This window comes from Sporobolomyces koalae (assembly GCF_050403365.1).
Source record: "Sporobolomyces koalae JCM15063 DNA, S_koalae_JCM15063T_v1_ctg7, whole genome shotgun sequence".
Taxonomy (NCBI): Eukaryota; Fungi; Basidiomycota; class Microbotryomycetes; order Sporidiobolales; family Sporidiobolaceae; genus Sporobolomyces; species Sporobolomyces koalae.
The window spans coordinates 200,727-227,865 of NW_027481764.1; the positions used below are offsets into that span (position 1 = coordinate 200,727).

At 56.0% G+C, this 27,139-nt stretch overlaps 12 protein-coding genes across 12 annotated transcripts; 7 read left to right on the plus strand and 5 right to left on the minus strand.

Annotated features, from left to right (window-relative positions):
• Nucleotides 1-375: 375 nt before the first annotated feature.
• On the minus strand, nt 376-2,877 carry JCM15063_004100 (uncharacterized protein; the record flags this gene model as incomplete). Its single annotated transcript, XM_076677144.1, has 8 exons — nt 376-420; nt 491-652; nt 710-940; nt 1,019-1,115; nt 1,177-1,876; nt 1,938-1,991; nt 2,061-2,159; nt 2,229-2,877. 8 exons carry the CDS (start codon nt 2,875-2,877, stop codon nt 376-378), a joined length of 2,037 nt encoding a protein of 678 aa, XP_076535663.1.
• Nucleotides 2,878-3,271: 394 nt separating this feature from the next.
• Nucleotides 3,272-4,902, minus strand: MSF1 (phenylalanine--tRNA ligase; the record flags this gene model as incomplete). The annotated part of the gene is made up of 4 exons (XM_076677145.1): nt 3,272-3,356; nt 3,434-3,507; nt 3,575-3,867; nt 3,939-4,902. The coding sequence occupies 4 exons, from the start codon at nt 4,900-4,902 to the stop codon at nt 3,272-3,274; spliced, it is 1,416 nt and encodes a 471-aa protein (XP_076535664.1).
• A 310-nt stretch (nt 4,903-5,212) lies between these two features.
• On the plus strand, nt 5,213-6,333 carry JCM15063_004102 (uncharacterized protein; the record flags this gene model as incomplete). The annotated part of the gene is made up of 4 exons (XM_076677146.1): nt 5,213-5,247; nt 5,356-5,425; nt 5,525-5,597; nt 5,687-6,333. The coding sequence occupies 4 exons, from the start codon at nt 5,213-5,215 to the stop codon at nt 6,331-6,333; spliced, it is 825 nt and encodes a 274-aa protein (XP_076535665.1).
• A 902-nt stretch (nt 6,334-7,235) lies between these two features.
• JCM15063_004103 (uncharacterized protein) lies at nt 7,236-10,059 on the plus strand (the record flags this gene model as incomplete). Its single annotated transcript, XM_076677147.1, has 6 exons — nt 7,236-8,197; nt 8,265-8,544; nt 8,606-8,912; nt 8,984-9,378; nt 9,438-9,627; nt 9,695-10,059. The coding sequence occupies 6 exons, from the start codon at nt 7,236-7,238 to the stop codon at nt 10,057-10,059; spliced, it is 2,499 nt and encodes an 832-aa protein (XP_076535666.1).
• Nucleotides 10,060-10,277: 218 nt separating this feature from the next.
• DPH2 (2-(3-amino-3-carboxypropyl)histidine synthase) lies at nt 10,278-12,643 on the minus strand (the record flags this gene model as incomplete). The annotated part of the gene is made up of 10 exons (XM_076677148.1): nt 10,278-10,414; nt 10,528-10,614; nt 10,694-10,952; nt 11,026-11,195; nt 11,278-11,419; nt 11,503-11,852; nt 11,934-12,091; nt 12,156-12,233; nt 12,300-12,418; nt 12,476-12,643. 10 exons carry the CDS (start codon nt 12,641-12,643, stop codon nt 10,278-10,280), a joined length of 1,668 nt encoding a protein of 555 aa, XP_076535667.1.
• A 238-nt stretch (nt 12,644-12,881) lies between these two features.
• JCM15063_004105 (isopenicillin N synthase family dioxygenase) lies at nt 12,882-14,257 on the plus strand (the record flags this gene model as incomplete). The annotated part of the gene is made up of 6 exons (XM_076677149.1): nt 12,882-13,061; nt 13,135-13,304; nt 13,389-13,674; nt 13,738-13,841; nt 13,902-14,037; nt 14,135-14,257. The coding sequence occupies 6 exons, from the start codon at nt 12,882-12,884 to the stop codon at nt 14,255-14,257; spliced, it is 999 nt and encodes a 332-aa protein (XP_076535668.1).
• Nucleotides 14,258-14,616: 359 nt separating this feature from the next.
• On the minus strand, nt 14,617-18,313 carry JCM15063_004106 (uncharacterized protein; the record flags this gene model as incomplete). Its single annotated transcript, XM_076677150.1, has 9 exons — nt 14,617-14,788; nt 14,867-15,142; nt 15,206-15,432; nt 15,491-16,502; nt 16,571-17,333; nt 17,405-17,446; nt 17,515-17,794; nt 17,902-18,065; nt 18,208-18,313. 9 exons carry the CDS (start codon nt 18,311-18,313, stop codon nt 14,617-14,619), a joined length of 3,042 nt encoding a protein of 1,013 aa, XP_076535669.1.
• Nucleotides 18,314-19,858: 1,545 nt separating this feature from the next.
• On the minus strand, nt 19,859-21,191 carry PPG1 (putative serine/threonine-protein kinase PPG1; the record flags this gene model as incomplete). The annotated part of the gene is made up of 7 exons (XM_076677151.1): nt 19,859-19,876; nt 19,940-20,231; nt 20,292-20,373; nt 20,445-20,501; nt 20,567-20,696; nt 20,765-20,960; nt 21,031-21,191. 7 exons carry the CDS (start codon nt 21,189-21,191, stop codon nt 19,859-19,861), a joined length of 936 nt encoding a protein of 311 aa, XP_076535670.1.
• Nucleotides 21,192-21,553: 362 nt separating this feature from the next.
• JCM15063_004108 (uncharacterized protein) lies at nt 21,554-22,214 on the plus strand (the record flags this gene model as incomplete). Its single annotated transcript, XM_076677152.1, has 3 exons — nt 21,554-21,698; nt 21,792-21,932; nt 22,009-22,214. The coding sequence occupies 3 exons, from the start codon at nt 21,554-21,556 to the stop codon at nt 22,212-22,214; spliced, it is 492 nt and encodes a 163-aa protein (XP_076535671.1).
• Nucleotides 22,215-22,912: 698 nt separating this feature from the next.
• On the plus strand, nt 22,913-23,841 carry RPS2 (40S ribosomal protein uS5 RPS2; the record flags this gene model as incomplete). Its single annotated transcript, XM_076677153.1, has 3 exons — nt 22,913-23,031; nt 23,105-23,232; nt 23,306-23,841. The coding sequence occupies 3 exons, from the start codon at nt 22,913-22,915 to the stop codon at nt 23,839-23,841; spliced, it is 783 nt and encodes a 260-aa protein (XP_076535672.1).
• A 311-nt stretch (nt 23,842-24,152) lies between these two features.
• JCM15063_004110 (M48 family metallopeptidase) lies at nt 24,153-25,957 on the plus strand (the record flags this gene model as incomplete). The annotated part of the gene is made up of 5 exons (XM_076677154.1): nt 24,153-24,652; nt 24,724-24,955; nt 25,022-25,257; nt 25,320-25,367; nt 25,432-25,957. 5 exons carry the CDS (start codon nt 24,153-24,155, stop codon nt 25,955-25,957), a joined length of 1,542 nt encoding a protein of 513 aa, XP_076535673.1.
• A 166-nt stretch (nt 25,958-26,123) lies between these two features.
• On the plus strand, nt 26,124-26,988 carry JCM15063_004111 (uncharacterized protein; the record flags this gene model as incomplete). Its single annotated transcript, XM_076677155.1, has 4 exons — nt 26,124-26,281; nt 26,416-26,516; nt 26,584-26,695; nt 26,760-26,988. 4 exons carry the CDS (start codon nt 26,124-26,126, stop codon nt 26,986-26,988), a joined length of 600 nt encoding a protein of 199 aa, XP_076535674.1.
• Nucleotides 26,989-27,139: the final 151 nt, after the last annotated feature.

Sequence of the window (27,139 nt, forward strand, 5' to 3'; positions counted from 1 at the left end):
ACTCTCGTGATGACGACACGGCCTCGCGTGCGCCTCTCGCCTAATCTCGCCGAGGTTCCGTTCAAGGTGAAATTCTAAGCCCTCGACCTCTCACGAGCAGGAGTATAGGTTTGGCTCGAAGGTTCGGCAGCCACTCAGTATTTATCGGCTAGATCCTGGCAAATCCACGGAAAATTGTGTCCCGGGCTCGTGCATGCAGAACTGCTCACAGTACTGTAAGAGGTCTAGCTAGAACAGTCCCGCTGCTGGACAAGTCGTCGGCTGATGTTTGTCGACTGGTGTACGATAGCTAGCTCGTTCCGGGATAAGACCACATGATTTTGCACAACAGCCTAGGAAATGCGCGCCCCAAAACAAGCATGATATTGAACGAGTTCATACGAGAATCGGTAGGAAAGACCCGATGATCAGAAAGGGACACTGAATTGGCAAATAGTCAGCGACTGCTAATTCTAGATCGAGAGGGGTGGTGCCAAATATGCAAACTCACAGAGAAGAGGTCACGCCTGACGCTGAAACAGAACGCACATGGCACCGGCCGGCCATCGGGACCAAGTACGACACATTGGAGAGTGACTGAAGTCGATGTCGACTCGAAAGCGTGCTTGGCAAAAGACTCGTAGTATTCGACGACTGATGCCGTATCGAACAACTGATCGCAACATCTCGGTCAGTGACAGATAAATGGTGCATATTCGGAAGAACGTACCTCGAAGATGTATTTGCCACCTCCGGCTCTGCCCCCAGTAGTAGTCGTCACGCCATTCACATTGCCAGTCCCGACAAGCTCTTCCCGTTTCCAGCCGGTCAAAAGGCAAAATTCAGTCCCGACAAGGCAAATCTCTCCTGTTCGTCTCCACACGACTGTCGGCGTGCCCGAGAACGAGATCAACTTGTTCAACTCGACAAGGGTGCGCTGGAATGTCCGTTCGACAAAAGTCTAGTGTTTGCGCGATCGGCCAGGCTCAGCTTTTAACCTTTCCAGAACTGGATCGTAAACGTCGGAATGCGAGCTTACCTCATCCTCTTCTGTCAGGGGCATCTGTAGAGCAATGAGAGAAGGGCGAAAGGTGGCCAGAGCGCGCACGATACGCAAGATATCGTTCTTTTCGAATCTGCAGTGTCAGGGTCATGTCAGTCCGCTGTTACGCTACAGATGCAGAAGGACTTTCATACCGAGTCTTGAGGTGTTTGACCAGAAAGTGATAGCTCTGTGCATATGGGTACGGCTTCGTGACACTCCGAAGCGACTCTTCCGCCGTCATGAGCCCTGGCACTCCACTTCCTATCACGGGTTGTGGCCTGCTAGCTTCTACCACGCTCGGTCCTGCCGTCTCCGCGAACATTTCCGTGTCTTGTTTGTCCTGTTCGAACCCTCCAAATTCACCTCCGTTCGATTGAGGTTCGGTTTCAGCCTTGGCGCCTTCCGTGGTCGGCTCCGCGCGACTTGCACCACCCAGGAGCAAGTCTTCTCCTCCAAGCCGACCGTTCTGCGCAAACCTTGCATCGAAATTGTTGGTCATGCCGCCGCCGATGCCGCCGCCCAGATTCGGAGCATGTGCGTCCAGCGCGAACCCGTTACCGTTTAGCATCGACGACAGGATGGCGTATTCGAGGTTCGCCGCTTCCGATCCAAACTGAGTGTGGTCGATTCCGGAAGTCGACGCTGCGAAATCGAGGAACGAGTTTGGGTCGTAGAAAGATGGGGCACTCGGGTTCGATGGATTGGTACTCGTGTTCACGGTCGACGAGAAGTCGAATATCGGTTGCGATGAAGCTGGAGGTGCTTGTGAGCCCGAAGGCAGAGACTGCTGAATCGGGTTCGGTGATTGCGACAACCTCGCTACCGCGGCCGATGGCGACTCGAGGAGCTGGCCTGCAGTTCAAACACGTTGGCAACATTACTTCACGGCGATGAAAGACACAGTGAAACTCACCGCCAGTAAAGTTTGGCGTATCCTCGGCTTGCGAGTGTCGACCTCTTTCGAGAACTGAATGCAACGCGATCAAGCTGCATCAGCACGGGCGAAGCGAGCAGGTATACCACAGGGTATGCTTACGTTCGTCTGGCACTTCTTGCAAGTATTTTGCCTTTTTGCGGGCTCCGTCCACACAGTCTTCTGGGCATCCCTTCTTTATACACCTCGCACAGGGTCGGCCTGCAATTCGTTCCAGAGGCCAGCTATGTCAGTACTTTCTCGAATGTGGTCGCAGAGGCAAAGATTCACCGTCGTCGCAAGTCAAATGGGCCTTCTGACAAGCAGCACAAGCTCTTCCCGCCTTCTTCTTGCGCTCTCGCGTGATGGGTTTCCCGTCTGGCCCGATCGTCTGCTTCTTGCTCTTCAATGGTTTCTTCTTCGTCGCAGATACAGGCTCAGGTGTTAAACTCTCGTCCACCTCTTTGCCCTTGCCCTTGACTGCCGCCGAGAGCGAACTCGACAGTCTGCGTTGTTCGAGTGTTGCAGGGGTTCGGTCAAACGCCGAGCCTGCATCCGATGCGTTCGTTTCCTCGTCACTGAGGAACGTTGCTCCACCAGGACCGGTGCGGTCGCGAGAGGATCCGTTCGAATGGTGAGAGTCTTCGGCGCCGAGCGCGTCTCGCAGTCTCTGCTCGTGCAACGCGCGTTCCTGATTGCCAAGTTCTTCTAGGAACACCATTCGATTCGACAGTTCGGTCGTGCTCGAAGTGTCATGTGTGACGAGAGGTCGAGATGCCGAGCCGAGTGGAGGAGCTGCTGCTGTTGTTGCTGCCGCCGGCGGAGGTCGAGCGAATTGGTGACTCGTACTGAAGAAGTGCCCACTCGAGATTGACTCGGGCTGGCTCAGGGTTGTGCCCGGCGTCGAACTCGTCGTGGCCGGAGTCGCGTAACTCGACATGCAGATCAGCAAAGGTAATAAAAAGGCGGGGGAACCCGCTGTTAACGTTGAGCGAATCCCAGTCTTGGGATTTGCAATTATCTCGCGAAAACAATCCGACTGTTCAAGGTATTCAAGCGAATGTGAGCGCTCTACATACGGTGCAACCGTACCGAGAGTGCGATGGACGCTCTGCGTTGTGCAATACACTTTTGCGGTTGTTGAATATTCCTATCTCCTCCGATGATCTAGATTCCACTACCGGTCTATCTAGCGTTGTTGCACGTCGCTATTGGTTCGGCAGGAACAAGTCCAATGGTGCGTGAGCAATCAGTGGCCACCGCTCTGCAGTAGCCATCTCGCGATCGGGCTGTACGCCGTGTCGTGCTTTCAACCCTGGAGAGCGTTTTCGCGTTCACCGCACCTCGACGCCCATCTCTTCCCGTACCCTCTCGTTGATCTTTTCTTGAATCTTGTTCACTTCCTCGTTTGAGAGAGATCTACATGGCAAGAGATAACGGCAAGGTCAGCTCCGGAGAGTCAAAACTGTTTCCCCCTACAAGACATGGGAACGCACCGGTCCATCGACCTGTAGTTGAAGCGGTAGCAGCGGGATTCACGCTGGGTTTTTGGGTGGGTGAATTGATCAATCTGTCGTTCACAGGATGCTGCTGTTCAGTTAAGAGACTCTTCCGTTCTGAAGGAGGACAAAGCGCACGAGATCGACACCTTCGACGAGATCGCCTGCTTCGTCTCGCACGAGTTCCATAAAGTCGTTCTCGTGCCACTGGGTACCCTCGGCACCCCGTGTCGGTAGCCAGAACGCGAGGTCCTTGTAACATTCAGGGTACTTCGAGTAGGGCTTGAACGTCGAGATCTCGCCCGCTTTGAACTGTGACGAGAACCGAGCGTCCTGAGACCAGAACAGTCGAATGTCGGGGATCGAAAACAGGACCATCGCAATCCGCTCGAGTCCCAATCCGAATGCCCATCCCGACTTGTGAGGTACCCCTATGCGAAAGTCAAACGAGTGTGAATCATAGTTTGAGAAGAGAACGTGGATCTGGAAAGAGACGACGTACCCGACCGTGCGAGGGTGTCTTGGCGCACGACGCCGCAGCCGAGGATCTCGAGCCATTTGCCGTTGTACATGACTTCGACCTCGTAACTCGGTGCGGTCCACGGAAACGTCGCCTCGATCCACCGCACCTCGAGGGGACCTCCCTCGGTGCCCTTCAACCCTTCAAACAGCTTGAGCACGAGTCCGTTGAGACTGTTCTTGAGGTGTTCGGCGATGATGCGCGCGACGGCGGGATCGTGTTCGGTCTGGTACGGGTTCGACGCGGTAAGTTCACGAGTCGGGTCGCTGATCTTGATGTTGGCCTGGTCGAGCATCTTGCTCATCTCGACGTTCTCGCGTGCGAGGCGTTCGATGCCTCCTGTGGACGGGTCGACGACGTTGCAACCCTCGACCTGATGGAAGACCGGGTAATGCGAGCGGTCAATCTCGTCGCGGCGGTAGACGTCGGCGGTGAGGAGGAAGCGGTCGAGCCCTTCACGGAAGCTCGCAACCTCGTGAGCCGAGGTGTGGGTACGGAGCATATGCTCGCGGTTGAGGTAGTAGCTGTCGGTCAGGCTGCGGCCCGGGTGGTCTTTGGGGAACCCGAGGTCATCAAAGTTCTGCTGGACCGTGACGATGGGCGAGAGCGAATTGAGGTGGTGAAAGTCGCTGAAATGCTGCTCGATGCGGGTGCGCAGGATCCCGAGCGGGTGGTTCGGGTCGAGATGGAGGTTGCGGTTCAGTTTCGACAGGATCGTCGGCGTCACGTTGGAATAGTCGTCGCGCGGGTACGACGCGTCGTTGACGATCAGCGGCCCGGTCTTGGCATGCCGTGTCGAGTAGGAGCGCCGTGTGGGTCGAGCGGACGGCACATACGGAAGTGCGACGAACGCTGCCGTCGTCGTCGTTGACGTTCCTGTGCGCACAGCCGCTCTCGATGCACAGGTACACGGTGCGAGTGCTGTCCGAGTAGCAGTCCGAAGCATGGTTGGGTGCCGAGTCGGAGTGATGAAACGTTTCGCTCGGCGTCGGCGTCTTCTCACGCTCTTGCTCTTGTCCTTCATCCACCACCTCTCTTCGATTTCGCCTCGCCTAACCCCTCGCTCCCAAGCCCCCCAGACTCTACTTGACTTGTACGTTGTCCTGCACGGGTCAGTCATCTTCGCGCGCGCGTGCTGACGGGCGCCGGTCGCCACTTTCGATCGCAGCCAAACGAAGTTGCGGTTGCCGTCACGTCTAGCGGTCCCTCACTGTCAATCAAGGCCCCCCTATCCCCAACACTGGCAGAGTCCCAATATGTCCAATCAATCCAATCTCAAACCCTCTAATCGGTGCGTCCTCTCGTCTGTCCCTCGTCACGTTCCTGCCGCGTCTGTCGGGGCCTAGACCGTCGCCCCATCGCGATCTATGATCTAACCCGCTCGCGCTCTCTCGTACAGCTCGCGCGTCGGTCTTCAACTTGGAGTCGGCGCACCTGAGAATGCTTTCGCTGTAGACGCAGCAACCCCAGTTTACTGCACGTTGGACAGGCGTGAGTTTCGGCTTCCTCGCGCTCGTTCCCATCTCGACCGTCTGACCCCTGACGCTTCGCTCGCTCTTCCTCGACAGCGTTCGGACGGCGTTCCTGACATCGCTAAGGATGCCGAAATGCCTGGAAGCCCTTCAAGGGCGGGTGTACGCTGTAAGCCACCCTTCCCCACTACGCGCGTCTCTGGGCGATTTCCGGTCGACTGACTCGCCTTGCCTTCGCCCTTGACCTTGCCCTCGCAGCGTGTGTGAGAGACACTGCGTACTTTGCTTCGACTCCTATTTCCCTTTCCGTTTCCCCCTCGTCCTCGGCCTACTCTTCCTCCTCCGTCTCGGACAACGACGAGCCCGTCAGCCCGCCGTCGTACCGCTCGATCTTCCCTCCTTCGCCCCCGTCGTCTGCTCCGTCGTCCCCCTCGGACTCGATCCTGAGCAAGCTCGCCGGCGCGTCCCCCATCGTCGCCCTCGCGACGCCGCCCCTCGCCTCGTACACCGCGTGCGGTGCGCCCGCCTCGAACCTCCTCGAAACCGTGTTCCCGCTTTCGTCCTCGATCCACTCGCTCCCGGCTTTCCCGGTCGACCTCTCGTCGACGATCGGCCAAGGCTGGAAGGGAGTCGTCGTTGACAACCTCGTCGCCGGAACCCGCACCCTCTACGTTGGAGGTGGCAAGTTCGACGATGTCGAGCTCAGGGACACGGTGTGCGACGTGTTGGACCAGGCCGAGGAAGAGCATGGCGCGACTGGCGTCGTGCTCTGCCTCGAGAAAGGTCACCACAAGGAGCAGCTCGGACTCCTCGTCCACCAGCTCATGTACATCGGGTGCACCGTCGTCAACCAGGACGGCGTCGACCCCAACCCAGAGTACCTCCTCCTCGGAATGGACCTCTAAACAAGTCACTCGATCCGATCCGCAAACATCTCATCAGTAAAAACTCCCAACCGTTGGCGTCACGGCTACTTTCTCAGCTCCCCCTTCACCCCCTGCACCTCCTTGCTGTGAACTCTCTTCTACCTCGACAAAGGATCAATGACCCAAGGGTTGGACGAAAAAACAACAGAAAAAACCCAAGAATGAAAACCCGACAAACGCCCCGACTTTCGATACTCTACCGCTCACGCGATTACGTTTTGATTCGATCTCTGATCATCCTCTTGGCCGAGGACCTTGCTTTCCCTGCTTTTGACTGCTTTATAAAACCCTATAAAACCTTTTTTTTCCAGGAATCCGACGAGGAACAGACTAGCGACTACCTTTGTAGGAACGCAGCTGCAATCCTTTGTTTGACTCTGACCTCTCGCTGACCGTCTTGAACGAGACGCGCCGTTTCCCGAGAGAGGTTTCGAGGTCTCACACATCGTGAATCTTGCGCATGCTCGCTGTATAGAGCGTGTACCTCGTTTGGATTTTACAATGCCCGCATCCTCGTCCGCTCAAGATATGAAGGTTATTCTGCTATAAAAGAAGGAGATTTGAAATCAGTTTTGCCAGCCCCGCGGGCAAATAGGCCTGGCCGACTCAGGTTTCGGGCTCCTCGAACTCGCTCCTTCACAAATCGCTTCTCTCGGCCTCTTCGACGCTCCCAGCAGCTCGTGACAGGTCAAATCGTCAAGTGGTTGGGCGATCGAGCGCCCCTGAGAACCGGCCCAAGTCCACTTGTTTCGCAAGAAAGCGGGGGCGAGTCGCGCCGAAACAAACAACCTCTCTACTCAGTTCTTTGGGCGTGCAACTCTCTTTTTGGCTCGTGCATCCCCAGAAGAAGGAAGGGAGGGCTTCTCCGGATTTTGCCCTTGATGCCGGCAACGAGGTCGCTCAAACCGCTACTCAAGTTCACTCTCGTCGTATGCCTCGTGATCGTCCTGTACCGATCATTCGTTCAACCTCGACTTGCAACCACCACGGTACGATCCGTCAAGGACGAACCCCGAGATTCTCGACGAATCCGACTCGAACAGGATGATCCAGTGACGAGGGATCGGACTCATCGAGGACATGAGCAACAGCATCAAGTGAATGGGAATCGGTACGCTGGTGCAGAGGCAAACGAGCGAGCGAGGGTCGTTCAGTACGCACGCGATCGCGAGGACGCGCATTTGAAGCAGAAGCAAGTCGATGATCACTTGCACCGCGCCAACCCGAAAGATCAGAAGAAGCAAGTACCGCAGAAAGACTCGAAACAAATACCCAACCATGTACCGGGTTGGATCGTTGAACAAGAACGAGAACGTGCCAAAGGGAACGGACGGTTAGGAGATTCGCGACCCAAGGGTGTCGCGGGTGATTCAGTTCGAGATACGTTGAAGCAAGAACTTGAAGCGATGCACGCTCGCAAACAAATGCGGGAGCAAGGGAAACCGGTTGCGAAAGACCTACGTGAAGGGGAGCGACCGACCAAAGTTGAACCGGTTCAGGATCAGGGGGACAAGGTGTACCATCTCGTAGACGAGGACGACGAGCTCGACGCGGCGCAACGAGGCGATTCCGACGTACGCGGCGCGCTCGCAGGTCAGCGCAAGAAGGGACCGCTAATCCAGGTCGGCGGGGCAGGGAACGCAGCGGGCGACAAGGGTCCCGCTGATGGTGTTGCCGTCGCTGGGGGAGCGGGCGGGATCGATGCAGTCAAAGCCAAGGGCAGAGACAAATGGAAAGGAAAAGGTTGGGACCAGCGATTCCGCAAGCAGGACGAGAAGGAGAAAGAGAGGGACGAACGAGCCGAGATGGGTGAAGAGGCCGACGGCAGAGGATCGACAGACTCGTACGTTCTCGCTGTCCGCGAAGCGAGCGCTCCAAAACTAATGCTGATGCTGTGGACGTTTTCGTAGAAACGGCCGCGATGCCGAGCCCCAACAGACGAAACCTGAACAGGTCGATCCAGCAATCAGCTCGCTCGCACAGCACCCTCTTGTGGCCCGATACCTCAAGCAAGACATTTCGCATCACGGCAACAATCCATTCGCTACGCGGAAGCAAGCGGTGTTTGCCAATTCTGAGGATGAAAACGCTGTCCCGGCCGAAGATGCCCGGAATAAGAAACTGGCACCGACAGGTTCATCTACAGACCGCCATAACTTGACCGTTTGCGCTCTGATACCGAACGAACAAGTACGCCTTCCATAGGAGCATTCCGAGGTTCGTCGTGACTGACCCTGCTGGTCTCATGTAGCGGTTCCTTCCCGAGTGGTTGCTGTATCATTCGCTCCTCGGAGTATCGCGATTTGCTCTGTACGACACTTCGCTACCTGGAGCGTTTGGGGGCGAGGAGATCGATCAGCTCGCGGATTCGATGCGACAGGAGGGAGGCGGAGGAGAGAACGCTCCAACAGTCGAAGAGCTCAAAGCTCAAGTCGCCGTTTCGAATGCCGGACGTGAAGGGCTCGACGAGAAAGGCCAGATCCGGAGAGAACGGGTGCGAGGGCTCGAAGAATGGATCGACAAGGACAGGGTCGAGATGTTCTACATGAAGTTCAAACGTGAGTTCACGGCCGCCTCGACCTACACAGGCATTGGAAGCGATTTTTACTCATTCTGCTTGGCCCACCAGATCCTCGCGCAAACCATGACGTGCACGCTCTCATGCTAGAAGACTGCGTCGAACGGTTCGGACCATCTTCGAACTGGCTCGCTCACCTTGACGTGGACGAGTTCCTGTCGCTGTCGACACCACTGTACGGATCCGACGAACCTTATCCTTCACCCGCCAATGATGCAGATACTGTAACGCAGCCGGACCATCTTTATCCGCTGCATGATCTTTTGAGCTCCCCCTCGATCAACAGCGCCCTGTGTGTACCGGTTCCCGAATTGAACTACCGCAACCTCGGAATCAAAGAGCTCAAGAGGAGTCAAGGCGTTCTCGAAACTCAGGTGCATCGAGATGTGCTTGTCGAGGTGAAGGAGACGAGAGCGCAGGAAGATCGCGCGAGCCTCCCGCAAAAGGTAAGCCTTGACGGAACTCACACAAACAGCAGTTATACTGATGCTCGCGAGTTCGACAGACTCTGATCCACACGGGTTACTCGAAAGAGCCCGGAGTCGCGTTCTCGGGTCCCCATAGTTGCGAGCTGTTACGTACAGCAGATGACGCCGACGACGGTATTCGAGACAGTCAAGGCAACGTCCTCGTATCTCGCAACGGGCTGTATCGCGCTCAGCAGAACCTTCCGATCGAGCCGCTGGCCATTGCTCGTACGCGTTTTTCTCTCTTTCTGTTCCTGCAAGATTGGTCATTGACATCGACTCCTTGCGTGTCCAGACTACGTTCAACGAGACCTGTTGGACTGTCACTCAAAGTTGTCGAGCGTGGCAGACCCCTTGTCCCTCCTGCCGAAGGGTCGAGGTTCAGTCTCGTGTGAAGCGCACTACTTACCTTCTGCCGCTGAACTCGCATCTGCCGAATGGCGCAACGACCCGGCGAACGAAGATCTACGCACCGTGCCTCCGATTGGAACCGTACTCGAGGATCGAAGGATGGCTACGAGCTGGGCCGCTCGAGCTTCAAAAGAGATCAGTACCGTGTGGCGCAAGAACGTTGAGAGGGGCATGAGGAAGACCAGTAAAGGAGAACGGGAGCGACTGGTGAATCGGGTTAAGGACAAGGTTCAAGTTTTGTCATACTGAAAAGGGATCTATTACATTCATTGCATCAATCATTTCTTTTCGTCTCGCCTCGCCTCAACCACGAGACGCATCATGCAAACCTGTACCCCATCTTTCACTATTTGTAGGTTCCGGATACCCTTTTCAGTTATCATTATTCTCTCCTGGCTTTTTTTTCTCTCTCTCTCTCATGGGTGGAATTCATAATTATTCTATCGTCGCTGTAGACGTCTAGATTTCTACTCGGTTTGGTCCTGATGTTCGTATCCGTACCCTCGAGCGATTCCACCTTCTCTGCCCATCTCGAGAACGGCCGGAGCATCTTGTCCGTACCGAGGTTCGAGACCTTTGTAAGTTCGAGTCGACATGTACTCGCCTGCAAGAAAGCGCGGATTCGAGCGCATATCGCGTTAGCTCAGAGAGTCCTTTTTTCGGCGCAAAAAGGGATGGTGCAAGTGGAAGAGGAAAGAAAGCTGTTCGACGACTGACCTGCAGCGGAACCCAAGACTCTCGAGATGGCAGAATTCGTGTCACGAATTGCAAGTGCCGAAGCTTGAGCCGCGAGATCATCGGCATCTGCATTCGAAACGTCAGGGTAACATCGAATCAGTCAGGAAAATTCCAAATGGAAAAAGGCAGGTGGTGGCACTCTCACCTTTGACTCCGTTTTGGTAGTATTTCTTTGGATGACGATACTTTCCAGTCGTCGCTGAATACACTGGTGCTTCTTCATCCTCTTCACCATCTTGACCTTCGGATTGGGTCGTTTCGTCATTTGCGATTTGACCTTGCTCTTGACCAAATGTCGACGATGACAGGAGTTCGCCAAAGTCTAGGATGTATTGCCCAGTCCAAGCTTTCGAGGTGAGCGCCAATTCGAGTTCGAATGGAGTGACGATCGGTCGAAGGAACTCCTATCATATTTTGAGGCAGCATTCGAATGAGCAAAGAGACTGGAGAGAGTACAGACACAGATAGAAGACCGACCTTGCTGTCAACCATCGTGTTTTCGGGACACGCGACGAGAACAAAGCATTCGACCTCGATAAAGTTGGCAAGCTTGGCTGGATTCAGTTTGCCCACCGCGACCGTGTACGATTTCTTGTGATGCGAGGCGATGAGTTCCCGAAGATGTGTGATTAGTGGCAAGTAGGCAGCTGTGACACCATTCGGATAGCGACGTGAGCCATTGTGAATTGCTACTGCCGGCACTGCAAGTGAGGGGAGGGGGAGACGAACCGACGCCTAGAGTACCGACGAGAATTCCAATCACGTCGGCGTCTTTGGCCTTTTCGACGAGCGCGTAGCGTCGCATCAGCATACGATTCGTCCGCGCAGATTCGAGACGACAGCTTCGCATGGTCGGGTCGTAGGACCAGATCTGACGTCGTCATTTCCAGAGAAAAGAGTCAGGGGGAAATTACTGGTGCGCGGGACATGGTCACAAGAAAGAGGCGGACTAACCCGACAGCGTCCATGCGTCATCAAGAGGTTCGTGAGAGCGAGACTCTCGGGTCCGATCCAGAACAGAGCGCACTCTTCTATCGAATCGACCCCTTGCGGCAAGTCGTACCGAGATGCGGCTCGCGGCACAGTTGTTGGCGGAGGAGGAGCGATGGGCTCTTCCGGGTCGACTTCGGCGTTCATGTCGTCCTCGGCAAGCTCGTGAGATTGTTGCGGCTGTGATTCGGCCTTGCCTTTGCCTTTGAGGGGGTCGACTGCATGCGAATGTAGATTCGCGCGCTTGTCGAGGTGGCTGAGGACGACGGGGAAACGGTCCTCGAATTCGGTTCGAAGTGCGTCCGCTACCAGATCTGCAACTCACGGCGAGGTGCAGTCAGACATGGGCTATTCTTCGGTTTGAAGCGGGACATGAGGAGAAAGTTCTTGCGCACAGGCCTTGTGAGCGTAGCCCACGTCGTACAGGAGCACGACAGCTTTCGGAGGTTCGGCATCGAGACTCGCTTTCGAGGTCGAAGCGAGCGATGACGCGGCATGAGCAGGCTCGATCGCACGTTTCGTCAAGATGTACAGCACAGGGAGGCGAGCAGTTCTGTCGTGGATAGAACACTCAGAGAGGAGCGCGACGAAGAGGGCAAGATTGGGCGGGAACTGACGGGCTGAGGCAGGTGTGGCCGTAGTGTACGACAAAGTCTGCATCGACATGCTGGGCTGCAACTTCGTCCACGCAGCAGCTGTACATCCAGGAGGACGAGGATCAGACGCCATGCAACGGAGGGGGAGAGGCGACTGTTTCGCACCTTCCATATGTCGTGTCGGCCAACACGTAGAGCTCCTTGTCACTCGGAAGCTTGTCGCGCAGTGCTCGGTACACTGGCACGGCGTCGTGCAGTTGCTCGTCGGCGAATTGGAGTCCGATCTGAACAACGCGCAGGGTTCAGCTTGTGGTAAAAAGATATTTGATGTATGTACGTACTCTCTGGTACCCTCCCTTTTGGATCTCGTGGAGGGTGAGGTCGACTTCGTACGCCTGTTCGAGAGAGCCGGCTTCGTCGACATCGGCAAATGCTTCGGGTTCGACATCGATGACTTGGTGGATCGCTTCTTCGCCCGTTGGAGCGAGCGGCGGGGGTGCTTGCGACATGGTGAGGTCGAGAGGCGAGGTCAAGAAAGTCTCATCTTCGAAACTTCGGAAACTTCCCAGCGACTCGACTGCGGCGCACTCTTCGGCACCAGCACCTGTCTAGAATCTCGGACCGCTGTCAAAGACAAGCACGACATCACAAATAAGCCAGCCAAGCCTCGAGCTCGAACTACGCACACACCCCGGAGTCATCGCCGCCTTTTGTTCTTGCTTCACTCAACTTGGCCATCCTGTTATCATGCCCGACCTCCTCAACACGATCGATATTGCCGATTACTTGACCGGGGACGCTTCCCCCGATCAGGCGCGACATCTCGCCCGCAAGCTCGTGCACGAGTGCGAGCGAGTCGGGTTCTTCTACGTCAAGGGCTGGGAATCCCTCGTGCCTCGAGAGCTCGTGCAGCAAGTATTCGACTACGTCAGTTACTAGCACTCCTTACTGGCACGAGCAAGTCTGATGCCCCCCGCTCTCGCGCTTGAAAATAAAACAGAACAAGCGCTTCTTTGACCTGCCGCTCGAAATCAAGGAATCCCTCGCGTACACCTCGAGCAAAGCGAATCGCGGGTACCTCAGCTTTGGTCGCGAGCAAGCGAGTCTCTCTACCCAAGTTTCTCTGAATGGCGGCGAACAAGTCGTGCAACAAGCTGAGCGAGATCAAAAGTGCGTAACCCCTTCTCTGAAAGGCTCGGATTAGCGAGACTCTTACGACAGGGCCTTCACCTCGTCCCTCATCTTCTGTTGCAGAGAGACTATGGAAATTGGCAACGACATTGACCCAGAATTTCCCGAACATTGGCCTCAAGAACCAGATCTCCCCGGGTTCAAATCGACCATGAATCGCTTCCATCTCGCGTGTCACCAACTCCACCTGCGCATCATGTCATTGTTGGCAATCTCTCTCGACCTTCCGGCGGACTACTTTGTTCCCAGCATCTCGACCCGGTCGCACTGCCTTCGTCTGTTGCACTACCCTCCGACGAATCGAACCGAAGGCAACACGAGGATCGGTAGCCACACTGATTTCGGGACTGTGAGTGTACTGGTCAGCTTCAGCCAATTTCGACATGAGCTCACAGGACAAACTCCCATCCAGGTGACTCTACTGTGGCAAGACGAAACAGGAGGTCTCGAAGTGACCGGTCCCGATGGCAAGTGGGCTTCGGTCGAGCCCAAACCGGATACATTCGTGATCAACATGTGAGCCCACGTCCTTCATCCATTTTCACACTTCTCGAATGCTGACTCTGGAAAAATCAGTGGAGACATTCTCTCGCGGTGGTCCAACGACAAGCTCAAATCGACAGTTCATCGCGCAGTATTGCCGGACCGCTCGAAGGACGATCCATTCACGGGCAAGACTCGAACTCGAAGGAGTGTAGCCTACTTTTGCAACGCAAGTTTTTACTATCTCAACTCGGACATTTACTCTCAAATCGCTTCCGGTACTAACCTTGACCTCAAACCCTTCTCGGGTCCTTCCCGTTTGATAGCCTGATCCAACAGCTCTCATCGAATGCATTCCGGGACTTGAAGGACCTAACGGTCCAAAATACGAACCCATCTTGGCAGGCGATTACTACGCTCGAGCGCTCGAAGCCGAGATAGGCGTCTGAGGCGATTTGGCTGAGCAATACTTGAGAATCCTCGACTACACGTTTTCACTCATCGAAGCACGCGTTAGGTGCTTTGTAGCGACGCGAGAGCAGCATGTGTTGAATATAATAAATGATTCCAAATATATGAAATGGGCACACCATATGTTGTTTGTGAGGGGAGGTAGGGCTACAAGACGGACAAAGGTGGTTCCGAATGCTACAAGACGTGTGGAGAAAGAGGGGGAAGGATAAAAAATAGTGGAAGAGGAAAAGAGCCATCGCTTTGTACACCTGGTCGTTAAAAGCACTCGTGCTTGGGGGGAGTTTTGTATATGTCTAACAGGCAGAAAGAAACGCTTCCGGAACGCGCAAGATGTTTACTGAGAAGCGAGTCGGAAATCCCGAACGTGTCGGGTCTCGTTCGAGGAAGACGAAACAAGTCCGTCGACCTCGAACATGCGTTTCCATGCTGGTCGAGCAAGGATCGCGTGAGCGGTGTCGGTCACTCGAGTCCACACGAGTCTCGAAGAGGTGGTGGTCGCGATCGAACTGTGAGTGAGAGACGACAGAGAACGGGATCAGCGCTGCGAGCCGAGACAGGGAGAGAGATTTCTCGACGAGACTCACGAGGTCTTGCTGCTAGGGGCAGCAGCAGAAGTCGTCGGGGCGGCAGCGGCAGGCGTCGAGCTCGACACGGTGGCGGAAGCCTTTGGATTGACGACAACTCCGGTTTGTACAAGGCTCCATACGAGCGGTGCGGAGGACGAGCTCACCTTGCTCGACGGAGCCGAAGACGAGGAGGCAGAAGAGGTCGGAGCAGCAATCGAACTAGAAGCTACGGTCGACTTGGCAACGACCGCGACAACAGGCTTGGTCGGTGCAACTTGGCTGCCAGGAGCGAACCTTTGCGAGAAAGACAGTGTCAGCTCCAAAGTAGCGCACAAGCTGAACCACTGGACGACGTACTTGGATGCATCGGCAGCGTAGACTTGCACTTCCGACAGACCAATGTTCTTCGTGGTCGAACTGGCTTGCGAGATGTAGATCCTTAGCGACCTGGTCGATACCGTGTTGGCAAGGTTGATCGTAAGACCAGTCTTGGCATCGTTCGGGAGTGCGCCAAAGGTAACGCCGCTTCCATCGGCGAAGGTGATGTTACCGGCGAGTACTTGATCGGCCAAGTTGGGACGATCCTGCAGCGTGCAAGAGGTCAGTCAGAGGTAGTCATGAAGAAATGACAAGCATGCATACCCAAAGGACGATTTGGTTGAAGTTCTGAGTGAAGACCCAGTTGAGCTGCAACCAAGCGCCGGCTTTCTCGCCTGACGAGGCCCATTCTTGCGTGGTGTAGTAGCTTCCTCCTAGCAAGTATCCTCCAATGATACCGTCGATCGCTCCCCTCGCGAGTTGACCGGTCCAGAGGGTTTGGGACGAGGCAGTGGCGATAGCTTGGCGCGCGATGTCGACGTACGTCGGGGCAGGAGCAACCGAAGAGGAGGTTGAGCTCGCCTTGATCGACGACGACGACGCAGCGGACGACGAGATGACCGATGACGTCGGAACAGCAGACGACGATACAGCCGAAGACCTTTGAGTCGACGAGCTAATGGCGGACGAGCTGACGGCCGACGATTTGATGGCGGACGAGCTGACAACCGACGAGCTGACGACCGACGAGCTGACGACCGACGAGCTGACAACCGACGAGCTAACAACCGACGAGCTGACAACAGACGAGCTCGACGAAGACACAGGGGTGGCAATGGCTTGCAGAGGAGGGACAGTCGAAGAGTTCACAGCGGCGGATGAGGAAGAGGAAGCAATGGAAGAGGCCGAAGCGGTCGAAGAAACGCTGCTGGCAGTGCTCGAGGCCGCAGTTGATGCGACACTGCTAACGACAGTCGACGGAATCGGGGCGCTCGATGCGGCACTGGACGACGCGACAGTAGCGGAGACGGTCGAGTTTGCGACAGACGACGACGCCGCGGATGAAGTCACGGGGACCGACGAAGGTGCCGACGAAGACGCAACGGAGGACGAGATGATCGACGATTGAGCAGTCGAGGAGGTCACAGGAACCGACGAGGAAGCGACAGCGGACGAGTTGAGGGTCGCGGTAGCGTTTGCGGACGCAAGAGCCGAACTAACAGGGATCGAGCTCGAAACGGCGGCCGTTGACGAGACGGAACTCGAGACAGTCGAAGAAACCGCGGCACTCGAGATGATCTGGGGAACACCTTGAACGGGCGTAGTCGACGTGAACCTGCGAGAGGTGAGAGCAAGAATACGTCAGCTGCTAAATTTGAGCTCTGAAGAAAGAGGCGAACATACCCGCTAGCAGGTACCGAGTAGATCTCGATCTCGCTCAAGCCGGCGTTACCGGTTGACGAGCTGACACCAGTAATCGTCAAGCGAAGGGAAGAAGTGGTGACGGTAGACGACAGGTTGAAGTAGGTCGCGGTTCCGTCGTTGAAGAGGGTGCCGACCGAGACAAAGGAGCCATCGCCGAACGTAATATTGGCGGCAGTGATCTGGTCGTCGAGGTTGGGACGGTCGAATAGCACGAGCTGGTTGAAGGTAATGGGCGAGTTCCAGACGAGGTTGAGCCATGCTCCAGCCTTCTCGCCGTTCGAAGCCCATTCTTGGTCGTAGCTGCCAGAGCCGTCCTCGCGGTATCCGTTGGCCCAGCCATCAACCGCATGGTAGGGACCTTGGCCAAACGACGACGACGATGCAGTTGCGGTAGAAACGCTCAGACCGAGGTCAGGAGCTCCTCCAGCTCCCGTAGGAGTACCGAACCAAGGGTTCGTGGTCGCGTTCGCCGGAGCGGTAGTGTTGACGACTTGACCAGCCGCGAGGAAGATGTCGTTCTGGGCACCGTCGTTAGGGAAACTCCAGTGGCCGTGGTAGCCAGCTCGGTCGTTGTTTCCGATCCAGGGAACGTTCGAAGGGTAGTTGTAGGCGTAGATGGGACGCTTCGCTCCGGTGGTGCACGTCGACGGGTCATCCTTGCAGAAGACCGGGTCGGAAGGAGGAGCGATAGGGGTCGCGTCAATCGAAGAACCAGTAACCGTGCAGTTGAATCCGGTTTGGTCTGAGCAGCGGAGCGGGCAGGGTCAACGTCATGTAGAGTTGGCTCAGCAAGTTCGACGGCGCAAGACTTACAGTAGTTTGCGGTACCGTTGTTGGCAAGCCAGTGCCACGAGCCTGATCGATGGGAAAATTGGGACGATTAGACCAGCGAGCCGAATGAAGCGAAACGCAGGCAAACGTACAGATGCAGTTCGATCCGGTACACTTGGGCATCTTGGCAGGAACGTCGAACGTGGTCATCTTTTGCTTGACGCAATCGTGGTTGACCGAGAAAACAACCAGGTTGTCCATGGTAACATCCTCAATGTTTTCAACGTCGGCGATGGCCAAAGCGCACCCGGACACGAGGTTCTCCTCGATGTCGATCGAGGTAGGGTCTCCGGAGTGATACGGTCCAGCGTTCTCTCCGGGACAGGCATCGAGAGGCGATCCAGGTTCGGTGGTCGACCATCCGTATGAGGTCTGTATGAATTTGGGAAGGTGGAATGACAAATTCGATTAGGTCTTGCCTCGTTCGGGCAGAATGCTGCCGGAGCGGCAGAAGCATCAGGAAAGGGTAAAGAGCTCACCCAGGCGACGTGGCAAGCAATTTCCATAGTGATCGAGCCGCCAGCGGGTAATTCGGAAGCAACGTTGCTTTGAGGCTTGAGCGCGCGGTAACTCGGTCCGCGGAACCACCAGTCGTCAAAGGTCGTCCATCCAGGGCCGATAGGGTCGACGGGGTTTCCAGCGGCTAATGACGCAGACATCGCAAGGGGAATATCAGTGACAGTCCCGTAAAGCATCACCGACGTCAAAGGTTTTTCCCTCGTCCGAAGACGACAATCTCTGCCTGCATCCTCACTCGACTGTATTGCCAAAGAGATTGTACCTACAGTAGGCAAAGTTGGGTCCGACTCCGTACATCGACGGCATCCAGGGCGTCATGTGCGATGCGGCGAGCAGGGGGAGAGCGGCGAGAGTGGCGGCAACGGAAAGCATGTTGGATTTTGTTGATAGTGTTGCTGATGGGGGGTCGTTCCAGACGATTAGAGATTGATAGAGTTGGTGAAAGGCGAGCTACTGACACCGCTTCGAGCGATGATCCAGAAGAGCTTGATATAAAAGAACGCGACCGGCGCGTTGTTGCAGAAGCGACGAGTTGAGACCGATAGCTCGACTGTCGTTGAGAAAGAATAGGATGGAGACAAGGAGAGGGAGAGAGAAAGAGGGGAGAGTGTCAAGACTCGTCGGCGGAAGGTCCCTCCGATCTTTCAAAAGGGTTGATCCTCGGCGAGGCACCGCTGAATCAGGCTGTCGGACAATCGCTCGTCGATGGCATTTGCGCACAAGCCGGAATGGATGATCGCGAGCGAACAGGCGGAGACAATTGCCTCCGGAGAGAGGTCTTTAGGGTCGGTTCAGGAAGGTGCTGACCGGATTCGGAAATCAACTGATGCTCGCTCTGGTCAACACCTGCTCCAAGTGGCTTAGACTCCATTACCCTACGCTCACGCTGTGGGAGCGCTTGACCATGCTGCCGCCGCACGACAGGCGTGCGATGCGCTTCTCGCGCGCTACGGATATTCGGCTGTAAATTCCCACGCTAAAGGGGTGGTTCTTCGAGCTTCCATCGCTCGGCGCCCGCGTAGTCTCGTAGAGCCTGCAGGAGAGATTACTCTGCTGTCGTAATCCAATATTAGCGGACCCACTTGCGAGGGAGCTATACAATTTCTGTCGTTCGAGGCCCGAGCTTTCCGTCGTTCACCGACGCTACGTCACGATGGGTTCCGGTGTTGCCCTTTTCGACTCTCCACACTCCATTTCTTTCATTCTCTTTGTTCAGGCAACCATATGGATTGTAATGAAACAAAGAGCGAATCGAGAAATAATGCGGGTCGACCCGCCTTCTCTCGCCTTTTTGGGTGACACTTTCTTCCCGAGGGGCACCACTCGAACCCGCAACCCTCTGATGACAAACGTGCACTCCACGTGAGTAACCCTGTTCCGCGCTACAGTGCTGCGACCACCGGTGCGACGGAAGATTGAGAACCTTTGCGATCGCACGACGGAACAGGCAAGTGTCTGTTCTGCAGATCCCCAAGTCGGGGTTGTTCAAGACTGTTCTCTGCTGCTGGGCCACCTGGCTACTTAGAGTCTCGCTCAACAGTAGCTGAACAGCTGCGCCAGCACGGTCTGCAGACAACGACCTCCACTCTGATGCAAGCTCGTGAACTCAAAGAGAAAATTCCCAAGACAATGCAATTGCATCGCTTCTCCGGCGCCGCCCAGAGCTCTGGAGCTTGGTGGAGGCTATGTCGTGGGTCGGACCGGTTGAAAGCTGAATCAACCACTGCCGTGCGAGGAGCCCGCATCCGGAGGAAGTAAACCTGATTGCTTTTTTCTTTCTGCAAGGGTCAAGGGTATCGTGCGTGACATAGAACCAAGAATATAGGCGCAGTAGCCAAGTGCGCTACTAGACAAGGATATGGGTATCAGGGGCAGTATTGTCCGCGGTCGGACTGACTGATTTTTTTCGCATTCGGATCAGAGAAAGTATTCGATCTGGTTTCGGGGCTGAGTCAGGCGCGGGTTATGCGAGGATGAAAGTACAGTTGAAAGACGCACGTTCGACGGGCCGCTCATCTGATTCTGGTTTGCCGGACCGTCCCGCTCGTTTTCGGGAGCGGCATCAAACACGTTGAAATGTTTTTCCCCGTTCGGTCCGACTTCGAGGATACTCGCCATGTTGCCACATCGGTAGCAGTAGTTCGGCGCGCTCCACACGGTCGATAGTTTGTCGTCGTAAAGGACCGAGAACCCCTCCATGCACAGCTGATGCGCCCGAAGGATGTGCACCATATTGTTGCTGTCGAGGAACTTTTTCACTACTTGCGCACCAAACGTGTACCCCGCGCCTCTACAACATGCAGTATGTCAGATATTGTAGCAGAGCTTAATAGAAACGAAAGAGTCTTGCCGCGGTGAAATCGAGAATTCTTCTTTGTCCGGATCTGGATCTGACCATACGAGATCTGCCATCGGTCCCTCGTGCGGGATTTCTGGTAGCACCAGGAACATCAGTCGCGAGAGACGGATTTGAAGAAGGCACCGACGAAGAAAGGTTTCTCACCTCGAAACCGATCGATGATCTTGATCTGGTCAAGAGTATGCACAGAAGGGGACAGGCCTACAAGCACAGCTTCTGATTAGCTCACGGGTAGCCCTCGGCGCGTCGGAATTGACATGACCCACCCCCATGAACGCAAAATATCCGGTCGTCGATCACAACGGACAGCGTCAGGAAGTCAAACATGTCGGTGAAGTAGGTCCACACTGCTGGTGAACCGTATTTCCTCACGCACTCGCTGTAGAAGCCGTACGTCTGGAACAGGCAAGCGAGAGGGTCAGTCAAAGAAAATGGACAGATGGAGAAGGGAAGCGGCAACTGACCTGGGTGACAGCTCTACTCTCGTGGTTGCCACGGATGAGCTGCACGCGATCCGGATACCGCAATTTGAGACAAGTCAAGAGCGAGATGGTTTCGACCGAGAACAGGCCACGGTCGACATAGTCTCCCAAGAAGAGGTAATTTGTATGAGGCGAGTATCCACCGATCCGAAAGATCTCTATCAGATCATAGAACTGGCTGCACGGTCGACGGTGCGAGCGTGAGACTACAGATGGAGAGGCAACCATAGACAGAGAGCCGGGCGTACCCGTGAATATCTCCTACAACCGTCACCGGAGCTTGAATGTGCACAACGTTGCTCTCACGCATGAGCAGCTCTTTTGTCTTCTCGCAGATCTCCTTGAGGAGTGCCTCGCCCAGCAGTTTCTTGCGCAGGAGAATCGAGATCGCTCCATCGAGGTCGAGCATAGTCACCAACGCGAGACCGACTCAGATCGTGGCGATGGCACTGTCTTGAGCTAGTCCGCGTGTCTGTATGGAGCGTTGATGATCGAGTCGAGCAGGTGGAGGCTGACGAACGATGACTTCCGAGCCGAGAGCGTTTATCCTCTGGCTGAACGCGCCTGAGAATGGCCGAATTCGTCTAGATGGCAGGAAACGAGTCGTGAGACTCCTGGCCAAGGTGGGATCAAGTCGAGGTGTGCGAGTCGGAACGGTACGTTTCATCATCATCGAGTAGATCTCTTGGTCCTCCGCAACTCACCTCGCTTGCAGCTTGACTCGGACCCCTAGAATGGTCGACACAGAGGACGTGTGAAGACTTCTGGACAATGTCGGGACAACACCAATCGCTGCTCGAGGGAGTGCTCGGTTCGCTCACAACGCCTATCGCTGATCACCACATCTCGACGCTCGCAGCCATCGTCGGGCACGACCTGCTCAAGGATGCGCTTGATCTCGTTGATCGCGATCAAGGTCAGTGAAGCACATTTACAGCGTGCGAACCCTCGCGTGCGCCGCCGAATCTCAGTTCTGAAGCTCACTCGATCATGTGTGCATCGTTCCAAGTCGTTCGCGTGAACTTACCGAACGGCAACAAGTTGTACCAAGTCGCTGGTTCGAGCGGAACGCCCTACAATGTCCTTCCGGAGCTCGCAGGAGGCTACTGTCCCTGTCCCGCTTACTCGCTCAACGTGCTCGCCCGCGCAAGTACCCAGATCATGGTACGGACAATCTTTGTGCCGTGCCGCTACTTGTCCTCGTGCGGACCTCCTCTCGTCCCTAGCTGACCGATCGACATGGACGGGATCCTTGAACCAGTGCAAGCACCTGTTGGCGTGCAGGCTCGCAGACAAAGTTCCCCACGGTTGGAACGACAAGACCGTATCGATGAAATGGGTCGCCGGATACTCGACAGGGTTCGGGCTGTCAGCACCCAACGGTCTCAAAGGCAGTAGCGCTGCAACGACCGAGCGCCCAGGCGCCCGCTGAAAAGGGATCCGCTCAGAGTCTGCTTATCCCGCGAAGGTTTACTCGACATGCATCCGCAATGGAACGCCTTCAAAGTTTTACGTTTGATGTGCGACGCGAAACTGGTTCTTGACCCGGGTGAGATTGATCGCTTGCAGGCTTGCGGAGACGCACCAGCATACATCGCTTCTAATATTGCGGACGCGTCTTCCTGTTGAGCTTTTGTACGTGTGAGAGATCATACAATACCCTTGTTTCATAGAGGCCAGAGCGAGAGCATCCACGATGCGCACGGAAAATGAGCGGGAAAATCTTTTTGGGTGCACGCCGGCAAGCGCTGCCAGGTAGGTTGGCTCCCTGTGTGTTCGCAACCTTCCCCAACTCACCAACCCCTTTATACCGAGTACGTCGTACATCCAACCAGACTCAGCGCCCGATTAGCACGCGCAAGGAACCGCACAGAGACGGCTTTAGGACGACGAGTGATGCGGGACGGAAAAAAAGGATGCAGTCCTCCAGCTCTCGACCACACGACCGTCCAGCTGGCACGTGGGCGCGTCTGGCTGTGCTAGAGAGCTTCGCGAGGGATCAGGATGGGCCGACAGGTCGTGCGCCGCGAAACGGAACGCGATCGGGATTCTCAGGTTGCACCTCGAGCCGCACTTTGGGAAAAAGTCCGCTGACCCTCGCTCTCTCCCCTTCTCTCCAACTCGATCAGTATGTCTGCCCCTGCTGGTGCTGGAGAACGTGGAGGCTTCGGCCGTGGACGTGGAGGTGACCGTCGTGGTCCCCGCCGCGGTCCCCGTCGTGGTGCGCGCAAGGACGAGGAGAAGGAATGGTGAGCCCTGCCTGTTCCTGCAGTACCGCACACACAGTGCAGCCGCTCATTCGCTACGAACTGCATCACTCAGGGTCCCCGTTACCAAACTCGGTCGTCTCGTGAAGGATGGCAAGATCAAGTCGATCGAGGAGATCTACCTCTTCTCGCTCCCCGTCAAGGAGTACCAAATCATCGACATCCTCCTTCCCAAGCTCAAGGGTGAGTCGTTTGCTCTCGATCGATCAGGTTTTGCGATTGGACGGAACCTGACCATGTCGCTGCTTACCACCAGACGAGGTCATGAAGATCCACCCCGTCCAGAAGCAGACCCGTGCCGGACAGCGCACCCGCTTCAAGGCCTTCGTCGCTATCGGTGACTTCGACGGACACGTCGGATTGGGAGTCAAGTGCGCCAAGGAAGTCGCGACCGCCATCCGCGGTGCCATCATCCTCGCCAAGCTCTCGGTCATCCCCGTTCGTCGTGGTTACTGGGGCAACAAGCTCGGAGAGCCCCACACCGTTCCTTGCAAGGTTTCGGGCAAGGCTGGTTCCGTCTCGGTCACCATGATCGCCGCTCCCCGAGGAACCGGTATCGTCGCTGCCCCCGCCTGCAAGCGCATGCTCCAGCTTGCCGGTGTTGAGGACTGCTACACCCAGTCGCGAGGAAACACCTCGACCATGGGTAACTTCATCAAGGCCGCCTACGCTGCCATCACCGCTACCTACGGTTTCCTCACCCCCGACCTCTGGACCAAGATCGACCCTCCTCCCAGTCCCTTCGAGGAGTTCTCGTCTCACCTCCAAATCTCCTCCAAGAAGGTCTACTAAACGCTGGTTCTTGGTTGAATCGGTCGTGGACTCGCCTGGTCGGGACAAAAACGATGGGTATGGAACTGGGATTGGTCATGTTGGCCCGAGAGGGTTCGGCGGCGACGGCTCGAGGAGGGCGTTTTCTTCTCTCTCTCGGCTGGGTGTGTTGAATCTTTCTAGTTGGAAATGTGATGTGTCTCGCTTCTTGCATCCCCTATCCCTTGTTGCTCGTCCGGAAACGTTGATCGAGAGTTCCGTCTGATTAAAGCGGGTTCCGCCCCCACTCGGCATCGTTTGTTTCTGCCTCTACCGAATCGGTTCCGCAGCCAATGCTGCTACGGACCGGTCAGAGAGTCGCACCGACCCTTGCGCATCGGCCGACAGTCAGACGTTCGAGCTGGGTTGCGCCACCACTAGCAGCGTGCGCAACCCGATTCGGGGTCAGTCCGCTCTCAAATCGAGACTGTCTCGCTCGACTCCAGCACTTGCAATCGCTCGAATACTTCAAGCATGCATCTGTGCTGGGAGTGCAGACAACAACGCGCTCGTTTCACTCGACTCGACCTCGACGGGACATCCTGTTCGTATCGGCCCCACTGTTCAAACAGTCCCTCCTGTACCTCGTGCGCATCACGTTGCTCGTGATCCCGTTCGTGTGGAGGTACAAACTGTTCAAGCGGTATCCGAGACCGACAAGATGGTTGTTGTGGGTCCCGTTGGCCGGAATCAGTCTCGTCGTCGCGTTGGGATTGGACCAGAGTGAGCGCACGAGCAGGTGGAGGTTGTTGCTCATGACGGAGAGGGAAGAGATCGAGTGGTCAAATCAGAGGTGAGCAAAGATTGATTATTTCAACCGAGCTCGTTTCCGAGCCAGAGTTACTGAACTTTCGGTGACACCAGGTTCGATGAGTTGATGGCGACGGAATCTCTCCTCCTCTTACCACCAGATGACGCACGAGTCGCCCCGCTGAGGCAAGTGTGCGATCGACTCGTGCAAGCGCTCAACGACGAGAGTCCCGTCTCGTTTGCGGAACAAGCTCGGATCGAGAAGATCCGACAGAACGGAGGCATGGCACGCAGAGTTGTACCGAGCGCAACGACTCAGGGACTACGCATGCCGTATCGTCCCGAGGTGGGCGTTATCTCCCCCTTCATATCGTCAAGAGCGGACTCGCTGAACCCAAGTTTCTTTTCCCAGACCGGCAACCCCGAGAAAATCCTCGCAAAAGACGGCATGTCCTTTCAGAAAAACGGTTCGATTCAAAAGGCTGATCAGCATGGCCAAACAGGATGGGCTATCTATGTGATCGATGCACCGGTCGTCAACAGTTTCGTGACGGCAACCCGCGACATCTTCTGCTATACTGGACTGCTCGCTCTGACAGAAGGTGACGACGACCTACTAGCAGCGGTGATAGGGCACGAGATTGAACAGTGCGTTCCCAAGTCTAAGAAAGAGGATCACGCCGCGAGCTGACTCCGCGACGCACGGACAGTTTGCAGGAGCGACATATTGTCGAATCTTTGGGTTTCATGGCGCTCAGGTGCGGTTCTCGGAATAACGTCGGCGATAATTCGGTCTGATACATGGGACTTTCGAGATTGCAGTGGAGTCGTGTTCGACGTCCTGCGTGGGTTCTCGTGGGCGTTAACGCTCTCGTTCCCGATTGTCGGTGATGCACTCTCGTCGGCGTTCACGTTCGTCGACCGCAAACTGTCGCAACGAGCATACTCGCGCAAGCTCGAGACTGAAGCCGACTGGCTCGGGATGGAACTGATGGCGAAAGCAGGGTACGACCCGCGTGCGGCGATTCGGCTGTGGGAGATCCTGAACGAAGCCGAGGAGGACGTCGAGGCGACCGGCAGCCACGCGATCGAACCGAAAGCGGGGAACGAGCGCTCTTCCAAGACGATGATCTGGGATCACATAGCGCTACTACGAACGCACCCAACCGGGCATGAACGGCTCGCAGCGCTCAAGGAGCATTTACCTCGAGCGATGGAAATATACCGGGAAGCGAAAGAGCACAACCGGGTCGAACAGGAGGTTCGGATTGCACGTGAGGTCGCCATGAGGGAGCAAGCCAAGTCGCAAGTGCGGGAGAAGCGGATCATCGCTCTCGAGCGTCGATAGAGACTTGTCTGTGCATGAATACTAGAATAGGAAGATTGTGATCGGCGAGAAGGGCTGTGAAAGTCGAGAGAGAAACGAACGAATCGCATGCGCGCGAGAGGACGGCGGGTCTCGTCGCCTTCGCACTACACCGCACGACCACTCGCCGACCTCGCACACGATGAGCATGCGCACTGCCCTGCAACAGACCCGCGTCGCGCGCCAATCGCTGCGATCCTCGGCGGTCCTCCGTCAAGCGAAGCCCTACGCCGATCCGTTCGAGTTCCACACCGCCGACGAGACGAGCCTCTGGGGACGAGTGCGCAAGGCCCTCGTCGTCAACCCGTGAGCTGCTCCCGCTCAACCCGTCCAACGCAGAGCCGAGTCACGGCGTGCCCGATCGCACTGCGCGACTCTGGATGATGATCACCAGTCCCATCTCTGTAGTGCTGACGACGATGCTTTCGTGCGATCCACAGCGAATCTTCCTCGGGTAACCCCCTCCCGGCCAAATTCCGAACGCCCGAACCTGCGTCCCGCCCGGAGAAGATGTCTGTCCCTTCGTCCAAGGCTTCCGATGGTGCGCCCGAGTGTCTCGCGTGCTTGACTATGCGATTCGACCTAACCATTCATCTACTGGAAAATAGTCGCCGAGAACCCCTACTTCAAGCGTGACTTCCGTCGACAATTCCCTAAAACCGAAGTCGTTACCCAGGGCGAGCTCGCCAAGCTCCTGATCGCTCAAGGTGGCTTTGAAGCGTGAGTCGCTTTGATTCTTCTCACTGCCGACGCGAGACGAACGCTGAAAGATGCGCGTTCGCAGTCTTCCTCCCGTTACGGCGTCCGAGGGATCCACTTCGACTGCCGTCACTGCCGACTCTCCTGCCCCGTCGCTCGCTGCTCTGTACACTTCCAACTCGCCCGTTTCTGGATCGTTCAAACCTCCGGTTCCTCCCGGTCCCAAGTTCCGATGGGCTCCCGCCAAGGAGAACGCCCCTCACGATCCCAACTCGTACTTCCCGATGTACCTCGCCGACACGACCAAGATCTGAAAATCTTGAGGACATCCTCATCGTACTTCCTCCCGCCGTTTTCTCTCTCTTTCTTCATTCCCGTTGGTCGCAACTCGGTCCTCTAGAGTCACACCGTGTTTCGTCATTTTCCCTTGTCCGTGCAAAAATAACTACTGTTCTTTAGGTCCCT